Below are 10,195 nucleotides of genomic sequence, written 5' to 3' on the forward strand. Positions count from 1 at the left end.
CTCTGCCCCCCCCCCCCCCCAGGTCAGTGGAGCGACTACAACTGTGGCCAGTCGAGCATGGGCTACATCTGCAAGAAATACCCAGGAGGCTCGCACACGCGCCCTCCCCCGACCCCGCCGTGGCATGGCAATTGCCCGAGGGGTACTTGCCGCGCGCACAAACACGCACGCGTGCACGTACACACACACACAAAATCAAAGATTCCCCCGTGTAGCCTTAACAGACTGCTGGGGCAAGTGCTGTTAGCGAGCACCTAATAAAGGCCGGCACAGCACACGAAGGCGTGGGTCGCCAGCACCACATCCGGGCCGCTTTTTTCTCCCTAGTGCAATGTTTTTACACATCGCACTAGGTACTCAATTGAGGCTGAGTCGACCTAGGAGAGGCCCAGGACCGATTAAAATAATCGTCACTCGTGTTGCCGGCTTTGTAGCGCAGCGCGCTAACCGCTACACTACTGCTCCCCACTTGCACAACCACTACCAACCCCGCCACCGCCATCGCGCACTGTTGACGCCACGCTTGCAGATGTGTTCTGCTTGTATTCACCTTTCCCCGTGTGTCCCCACCCATCCCCGTGTATCCTCACCTGCCCCAGTGTCTCCTTGTGTCCCCGCTTGTCCTCGCCTGTCCCCACGTTGCCGTGTGTCTCACCTGTCGCCGCGTGTGTCCCACCTCTCCTCGCGTCACGTGGCGGCGCAGGCTGGATGCTCTTTGGCAGCAAGTGCTTCCTGGTGAGGGGAGCGGCGGGTGGCACGGCCGAGGAGGGAGTCCGCTCGAGCTGGAGCGACGCTCGCGCCTGGTGCCGCTACAATGGGGGCGACCTCGCCGTGATCAGCACGCACCGCGAGAACGGTACGCATGCTGCGGTACACGGAGAGAGGCAGACACAATGAGCGGTACAGAGAGAGAGAGCGCGCCTTCTGTGTATGTCACGTGTCCCCTTGTTTCATTGTCTCTCCGATGGCCCCCCGAATATTTCCTCGTCGCCACGTGCGACCCCATATCTTCTGTGTCTTCTTGTGTTTCTGTGTCCCCCCCCCCCCCCCAACGCGCCGTGTATAGCTCCACTGAGCTATGTAGCTCTATTTCAGAAGTGACCGGGCCACAATGATAGCTCAACAAAGCGGCTTATCACATGGAAATTTATATCAGCCAAATAGTCTAAACACACGTTTCTAAATGTGGAGGGAAAAACCTGGAGGGCCCGGAAAAAATGCACACGATCACAGGGAGAACATGCCAAAAAATCTAGAGGCGTCGGGGTCAGGATCGAACCCACGTCCTCCTGCATACCAGGCGAGGTAGTTAACATCTCACCACCGTGGCGTCCTGACCACGTTCCCCTCTGCTTGTCCCCACTGCTTGTCTCTATTGTCCCCCGTCAGACTTTGTGGCGAGCCACCTGGAGGGGCTGGGGGTGTCCGTGTGGATCGGCTTCTCGGATTTGCTCTCCGAGGGGGAGTTCACCTGGGTCGACGGGAGCCGCGTCACCTTCACCAACTGGAACAGCGGGGAGCCCAACAACGGCGGCATACGGGGGGTGAGTTAACAGGGCGAGGCGCACGTGGGGAGTCACACCAATGCACTCCCTCGTGTCCCTTGCCGGCCTTAACAGAGACTCGCTAACAGCATTTGCCCGAACAGTCTGTTGAACACTAAAGGGAGTGGACCGTCGTTATCTTTATAGAGCAGCCCTAGCACGTGTGTTGTGGCGGTTAGCACGCTGCGCTACGAACCCAGCGACCTGAGTTCGATTCCCGCTCACGGCCAACACCAGTGATTATTATCTGAACCAGTTCTGGGCCTCCTCTAGGTCGACTCAGCCTCAGATGAGTACCTGGTGCGGTGCATAAATATCGCCGCTTGGGAGACAAAGGCGGCCGGGGCACGATGCTGGCCACCCACCCTCTCGTGTACCGTGCTGGCTTTCATAGGTACTCACTAACAACACCTGCCCCAACAGTCTACTAAGGCTATACGGGGAATCTTCGTCCTTGTGTTCGTGTGTAGGAGCACTGTGCGGAGATGGTCCATCATGGCCGGTCTGCCGGCCGCTGGAATGACATGCTCTGCTCCGTTGTACGCGGCTTTGTGTGCCACATGAAAAAAGGTGAGCGCCAAAACATGTGCAGACATATGGCCCCTTCCATAAGAATGTGGAATTTCCAATAGTGCAGTTTCATTGAGCGTGTGTCGATGTCTATTGGTCATTGATCCAGTGGTGGTAGTCATTTCTCATACTTGTGGTGAGGGTCATAGGAGTGGTGCATGTGGGTTGGGTAATGATTGGGTCTGGCCAAAAGGAAGGGCTGGTTACGTGGCATTGGCTGTCTCCCCATGTGTTCCCCTGACTGTCTCCCCGTGTGTCCTTCGAAATGTCTCCCCATGTGTCATCATGTGCGTATCCCTATGTCTCCCCTGTGTTTGCCCCTTGTGTCTCCCCTAGGCATCTTTGATTCGTTGATTAATATCACTTACGATACATGCAAATGATATTTAAATGACATGCAAATTCTATGCTAGGAATACAGCATGTGACCAAAACCGAGAATCAATTACAAGAGGGACAGTAAAAGAGAAGCAAAAAATAATCACTAGCTGGGCTGACCGTTAGACATCAGATGGTTGCATCTCGTGTTGTCCGACCCCGCGTGTGTTCCCACCTTCCCACCTCGCCCCCCACACGCCCCGCTCCCCCCGCAAACCCCCGGGCACCGCAGACTCCGTGATTCCCGACCCGAAGCCCACGAGTGGTCACTGCCCGACGGGCTTCACGTCGACGCGCAGGTCCAGCTGTTACCGCGTGAGCGACACCGTCGCCACCTGGGAGGCGGCGCGTGACGCGTGCCGGGCCGAGCACCACGGCGCCGACCTCGCCAGCGTCGACTCGGCCTACGAGCAGGCATTCCTCAACGCCGTCGCGCAGCCCGAGAAAGACGACATGTGGATCGGGCTCAGCGACAAGGTGGGTGACGGCCTTGGCGGCGAGGGTCGGGGGGGGGGGGCTGGTGGACGAGGTGGACCGGGCTCTTTGGCGCTGGGCCTTTCAGGGCACTGACAATTTGTAAATACATAGGAAAAGTTTTTTTTTCAATAAATTTTTGGTAACATGTGCATTCGATGTTTTGCAGGTAATGTTGACACAAATGAGCCAGATGACAGATTAAAAAAAAGAACAAATGAAAGGTTTATTGCTGGGCATGTAACGAACGTTTTGCTCCCACTGTGATTTAATCACGCACGAGTGTCCCCGTGTCTCTCCCGTGTGTCGTCACGCATCCCCATGTTTCCCCACGTCTCCCAATGCGTACCTCTGTCTTCCCCGTGCCTTCCTGCACTTCTCCACTCATCCCCGTGGCTCCCTCATGCCTCCCGCATGCGCGTAGGTCAAGGAAGGAGAGTACACTTGGTCGGACGGCTGGCCCGTGCTCTACTCGAACTGGGGCTTCGGGGAGCCGTCCCGCGGGACCGGACAGGGCTGCGTCAGCGCCAACGGCATCGGATTCTTGCGAGGCTCTTGGAACGACACCGAGTGCTCGCGACATCTGCACTACGTGTGCGAGTACAACAACGGTGCGTGCGCACACGCGCACGCACGCGTACAGATGCGTGCGTCAACACTCCAGTACACGCACCGAGCGCCCGCACCACCTGCGCAACGCACGCGACCACAGCGACGTTTACACGTGCACGCCGACAGACGTACGCACGCGCTCAAGTGCACATTTGCGTGCGCATACGCATCCGCCAAGTGCCAGTGCCCACATGTACACTTGCATACGCTCAAGCACGCGTGCACGTGGGCATGCCCGCACGCAAGTGGACGCTCGCAACGCGCACTCTCCAACACGCACACAGGAACGCTTCACACCCCCGCATGTCCCCGTGTCCTCATGTAGAGCCTCCTCCGCCGACGCCGCCAGCGGTTGGCGGGAGCTGCTGGGATGGCTGGCAGCCGTACGGACGCCACTGCTACTTCATCTTTGACGGAAGCCTTGGGGGTGCGTCCAGTGTGCCTGCGTGTGTACACGTGCCTGGGCGTCCGCGTGTCTGTCCGTGTGTCTGTGTCCGTATGCTCGTGTGCACGAGTGTTCACGTGCTTTGCCCGTGTTTCCAAATTTGCGTCGGTCTATCAGTCTGCCCCTATGTCTGTCTGTGCACTTCTCTGTACATGCTGTGCTTCTGTCCATCCGGAGCCCCAGTGTCCAGCTCTGTGTGCCGGGTGATGCTGGTATGAACGCTGGAAATGTTTCTCGCTGTGTCTGTGTGTCCCGGTAGCTGTGCTTATGTGTTCTAATACCAGTATGTATGTCTATGCTTGTGTGTGTGTTTATGTCTGTGTGTGTTTAATTCCTGCTTGCGCATGTTAATGACTGTCCGTGTGTGTGTGTGTGTTGATCCCCACGTGTGTCCGTATCTGCACGACGACGTCGGTGCGCCCATGTAGGTGCGACCACGTGGCCCGAGGCTCGCCAGGAGTGCGAGATCGTCCACGGGTCGCACCTGGCGTCCATCCACAGCCGCGCCGACACCGAGTTCCTACTACGTGCAAACTTCACTCGCTATCACAACCTGTGGATTGGACTTGGACGAGACGAGCTCCGTGAGACGCGCGCGCGCACACGCACGGACACGCGCAGACACTCATGCGGAAACGCACGGGCACACACACCCTCTCTCTGCTTCTCCCCACGTCTTTGAATATCTCCCCCGATTTCTCTCCATGCCCCGATGTCTTTATTTCCATCCACACCCCCTCAACCCAGCTTTTCCGCACTTTCCTTAATAGTTCCCCCTGTCTCTCTGTGCCCTGATGCCCACGCTTCTCCCCTCACCTCTGAATACATCCCCCCGTGTCCCCCTGTGTCCTTCCGTGTTCCTCCCGTGTCTCCCGTGTCTCCCGTGTCTCCCGTGTCTCCCGTGTCTCCCGTGTCTCCCGTGTCTCCCGTGTCTCCCGTGTCTCCCGTGTCTCCCGTGTCTCCCGTGTCTCCGTGCGCGAGCAGTGGGCTGGTCGTGGACTGACGACACCCCTGTCGGCTACACCAACTGGGCGGACGGGGAGCCCAACGACATGATGCACGAAGAGGCATTCATCGAGTCGTGCGTCGAGTTCTACCACCAAGACGGCACCTGGAACGACCAGGATTGCGAGCAGAAGCGCGGCTTCATCTGCCGCGTTAATCAGGGTACGCTTTCAATTTATGGATGAGCGCACCTAGGGGAGAGGCCACGGAGAACCGGGCACCGATGGTGCGTAGCCTGGGCTGGGAATTGAACCCAGGTGGACCAGGGTGGAGTGATGACGGAGACACCCGGTCATATGTGCTACTCACACTGCCCGTCACCTGGGGGTGGCGGTTTTATTAGATGCTCATGAGGCGCAGTAATGTGTATGTATCAACTATTTAAAACTATTTGTTATATTACCAGGTAAGGCCCACTGAGCTATATAGCAATTTTTCAGAAGCGACCTGGCCACAAATGATAGCTCAACGAAGTGGCTCATGACGTGGACATTTATGTCAGCTAAATCGTCTAAACGCACGATTCTAAATGGGGAGGGAAAAACCGGAGAACCCGGAAAAAAATACACGCGACCACAGGGAGACCATTCAAAAACTCAAAATATAGAGACGTCAGGGTCAGGATCGAACCCACGACCTCCTGCATACCAGGCGAGGTAGTTAACATCTCCTAGCCACCACGGCGCCCTGTATGCACGTAGCGAACCTCAGCAACAGGCGGCAAATGCGCCGCCACCTTGACACCGCCATCACCAACGCCACACATGGTGATGATAGCGACAGCGGTGTTCATAATCGCGATATTGATGATGATGATGATAAGAGTGATGATGACGAAAGTAGCTTTGGTGATGGCAGTGATGATGTCGATAATGGCGATGATGATGATGTTGTGTTCTGTGCTATTTGCAGATATTGAAGATATCTCGACTGAAAAGACGCCAATCAACCCAGACAAAGGTGGGTGCTAAAAATGATAATACATTTTTTTCATTAAAGCGCTTTCACATGAAAGACACTTCCAGAAATTGCGCACGTGCACATGCGTGTATTCACACACGTGTGTGTGTGTGTATATATTCATCAGTGTGCATTAAGGTGTGAACATTGGTGTGTCATTTCTCGTGTGTTCACCTTTTGTGTTGGCACGCGTGTTCGCTATAGTTTCCATGTCTGTGTCGTGTCTATTTACACCTGCCTGTGATTCGCCAAACGGGTTCACGAGTGTGGATGTGTGATGAATGCGTTTTATTTGTACGTGAAATTGTGCGTACGTGTTTGTGCGTGTGTTCGTGTTTGTTTTCTAACATTTGTGAGTGTTCAGGATGCACGGTGTGTGTTCATGCATCCATGTGTGTTCACGTGTCGACACAACCGACATCTCAGCTTTATTAACCTGGTCAAGGCCTATGATGCCATGAAGAGGCCTTATTCAAATGGTCGCGACGTACAATACCATCACGAGGCCCGGGCTGTGGGTTATTCTCCATGCTTTTGGGATCATTGAGGACCTTGATGATGGTGGGCAGGCCCGGGTAATGCTGCGTAGCCAGAAATATTTTCACCACAAAGTTCCAGAAGCGTTCCATAGCTACACCAGTGACGTGTCTAATTGGTACAGTGAAATTCAGGTATCCCTCGATTTACGAACATTCAGTTTACGAAATTTTACGTTAACGCAGTTGCCAAGTTATTGACACTTTTTCGATTCATGAAATCGAATTTCCGCGCTAACGACATGTCACAAGGCATGCGCCATGAGATCAATCTAGATTCACCTGGGAGGCTGCTTCATCCATCCGCGACCTTGCCTCCACACGTCACCTTTCCAGTCATTACGACATGCAGATCTCTTAGTGGGTTCCTGAAAAGGTACATTATTTTTCTTTTCAATGAATGATTATTATTCATTCGTTTTAATGTTTATGCTCATTATTATAATTTTTGTATTGTTAAAAGTGATATCGGTGTGTCTTTTTAGGTGAGACATAGAGTTGGAATGACTGTCCGAAACACATCGCTGATTGTTCGTAGTAAATGAATGGGTGAAGCCATTTCGATTTACGAAATGTAGTTTTTTTGAAGAACGCATCCCTTTTCTAAATCCAGGAATAGCTGTATGTTTTACATCTCATTTTTGGAGTAGGGATTGGTGGGGTCGGGAGGGGCAGGGGGGGGGTGCGTGTGTTCACGTATCTGTTCACCGTGTCCGTTGACGCGTGTTTCTTTACTTTGCGTTGACACGTGCAATGCTAACACGTGTCACCATTTGTCACTGGCTGTAGTCATTCACACGATCGTAGTTCCCGTGGTGGCGGTGGTCACGGTGTTGCTCTTGATCGGCGTGGTGATCACGGCGTACTACGCGAAGCGTCGCCGTGACAACAACAACGGCGGCGACAGCTCGAAAATCTCCGAGCCACGCAGCAGCGCCACGGTTCCCACGGTAACATCGCCATCACCGCCAACATCACCGCCACAATCACAACAAATTACCTGCAAATTACTCGGTTGGGATTACAGCAACATCTCTCCCCCGCCCCCACCCCCATACTGAAAAAACATGGCAGGACTCTCCTGAAAAAGAGTCTTGGGACTCGTTGATGAGGCTTCTTTCAGGGCAAACTGGAATCATAATAATTCCTGATACGCGTGTTTCTCCCACCCCCGCCCCCATCTCCGTCCGTTACAGCCCGGCTTTGAAAACCCGCACTACTACGTGTCGGAGGAGCAAGGCGGTCAGTAGACGGCGGTTGTAACGTGGTGATCGGCTGAATCACTAGCACAGGAATACAATGTCACGTACGCGTGACAATTCACACACACACACACACAAGTATACAAAAAAAGTATAAGCTGGATATTAGCACACGACGCTTGGGAGTCACAAAATAAATAAGCATACAATACACCTTCATTTATCCATCCGTCCACATAAAAAGACACTGGCATTTGGCGTTCCGGTAGGGCATAATTTCAGCAGCATCGGTTCAATGTCGCTTGTGTTAAACCAATGCGGCTGAAATTATCTGAGCTCTACCTGCATCAAAAGTTGCCCCTTTGCTTCGCCCCCAACCGGTCTGATGTAAGGATGTGTTGGGTTTTTTTTACTTACCAAACGGTGCTGCACAGTAGTCATAATAATCGTAATTTCAGCGTGCCGCCGCAGAGTATCGCTCGGTCTAGAAGAGAGAGAACAACTCAGAGGCGCTCGGGACCCTCAGACAAAGTGGGAAGGCAGCCGCATGGCGAGGTGGCACCAACGAATTGCCCAAAGCTCCTCGACACATTAAGATCTTTTCAACCAATGAATGAGTGCTTTATACACGGAGCGGGAGGAGACCGGGGCACCCGAATGAAATGCACACATCAGAGGTCGTAACCGGATACCCGATACCCGTACCCTACCCGATACCCGGGTACGGGTACGGGTAGCCGTTTGCGACCCTGGTGCGGCCGGGTACGGGTACGGGTAAGGAATCAAAATCCGTTTGCGACCTCTGGCACACATGCATGGTTGGGCAACAGTCTGCGTCATACGGAGAGGACAGCTGGAGGTGCTGGAGATGCCGTACCGCCTTCTGGCAAGCCAGGGTACGGCTGCACCTCAACAAGAAGGGAGTTTTGCAGAATTCGCGCGATCCACCAAACCCCTGCCTCCACAGTGCTGGATTACAGGTGGGGGGAGTCAAATGGGAGTCCCCGATGCCTGGCTAATACGTATCTACTACACACAAGGTGTGACCTATATCCAGCTTCCACTGTACATAAGCTCTCATACCATTCTCGGTGTGCATTACACACAAGTGTGCAACATTCATGTATGCCCACTATGGATGTACAATTTGTGTCAGGACGGGGCCTGTCCCAGGTTCGCCCCTCCTGGTTGTTCGATGGCTTTTCATGATTCGGGATTACGATTCATATGAAGAATTGTTTTTTTTTGTCTCGTTTGTACTGCGTTTGTATTGTCTGTCGGCTATGTCCTGTCTCCTTTGTTAATTTAACCTCGGTAATATGGGCGTGTAATTCGCACACGATTGCCAGTAATCATAAATAATACTTAAACGTGCGATTGGATGCATTTATCCTTGTCATAAGAATACATTTTAATTGAATAATTGCAAGCCTACTACATAATGCACGTACGTTTGCATACACGCGCATGCCTACTGACTTGTACACACAAATCCAAGTGCACATACATTCGCCTACATTGACACTCATCTTCATACGCTGACCCATATGTGCAACACACTCGACATAACAACAACAACAGCTGTCATCCGCCACTAAGTGACGGCGACGTCACGACAGCGCTTGTGCCAGGCTAGGTACACTTTTAACGGCCCTGGGAAGTCCTGAAGGCCCGTTGCTGGCCGGTCACGGGACAGACCCAGGTGTTCACTTACTGACATTAATGGCAGATGCACCACCTGCGTTCCCCACTGTGCCAAAACACACACTGACCTACATGTCACACGCGGAGCCAATCTTGCACACGTTTGTATTTGAGTCTAGTTTAGACAGAGTGAGTGTGGAGTTTCCCTCAGGCCCTGCTCCTCGCCTCGACGGGAAACTCGCAGATTTCTAACTCCCCACTTTACGTGAAAAAATTGTCATTGTTTGACTCGTTTCCAACTGCTTTGTAATAAAACAAAAAGTCAGCACCAAACGACTCACAAGTTGTCTCCCTTCTCGCACAACCTTGGGGCATTGCTCATCTCCGTCAATCTTGTGCCAGCCCTGGAAATTCCACATTCCGATGACAAGCACCAGTCTTGCCATAGCATAGGGTCTGTCGTCACTGAAAGAGATACGACATTTTGTATATCCGTGTAAACTTGTTTGAATCTTGTTTTGTGGTGGCATTTTTATTAATGCAGCCTGTGACCAAATTGCCCAGCACTTGCTGTCGGTAGTTCTTGGAAGATAATCCGGGGTGTGCCCGGCTCGTCCATAGGATACCGACCACTATACATAAAAGGTCGGGTGCCATGGTGGCGAGATGTTAACTACCTCGCCTGGTATGCAGGAGGTTCGTCGGTTCGATCCCGACCCTGACGCCTGTATATTTGGAGTTTGCGGTGTCTCTCTCCCCGTGGTCGCGTGGATTTTTCTCCCGGTCCTCCGGTTTTTGCCTCCATGTTTAGAAACACGTGCTTTA

The 10,195-nt window shown here is 53.2% G+C and overlaps 1 protein-coding gene across 1 annotated transcript in view; it reads left to right on the plus strand.

The window, feature by feature from the left end:
* The window catches only part of LOC144718797 (uncharacterized), a 43,047-nt gene extending 33,344 nt beyond the window's left edge, over positions 1-9,703 (plus strand). The window contains exons 41-52 of the mRNA XM_078594345.1: positions 23-142; positions 704-856; positions 1,390-1,544; positions 2,015-2,114; positions 2,725-2,969; positions 3,391-3,577; positions 3,904-4,005; positions 4,452-4,607; positions 5,008-5,190; positions 5,941-5,988; positions 7,314-7,474; positions 7,721-9,703. Coding sequence (XP_078450471.1) covers positions 23-142; positions 704-856; positions 1,390-1,544; positions 2,015-2,114; positions 2,725-2,969; positions 3,391-3,577; positions 3,904-4,005; positions 4,452-4,607; positions 5,008-5,190; positions 5,941-5,988; positions 7,314-7,474; positions 7,721-7,774 — 1,664 coding nt within the window. The 3' untranslated portion in view covers positions 7,775-9,703. The remainder of the gene's footprint in view (positions 1-22; positions 143-703; positions 857-1,389; positions 1,545-2,014; positions 2,115-2,724; positions 2,970-3,390; positions 3,578-3,903; positions 4,006-4,451; positions 4,608-5,007; positions 5,191-5,940; positions 5,989-7,313; positions 7,475-7,720) is intronic.
* The last annotated feature ends 492 nt before the right edge of the window (positions 9,704-10,195 follow it).

The sequence above is a fragment of the Lampetra planeri genome, chromosome 5 (assembly GCF_965212315.1).
Source record: "Lampetra planeri chromosome 5, kcLamPlan1.2.h2, whole genome shotgun sequence".
NCBI classification, from domain to species: domain Eukaryota; kingdom Metazoa; phylum Chordata; class Hyperoartia; order Petromyzontiformes; family Petromyzontidae; genus Lampetra; species Lampetra planeri.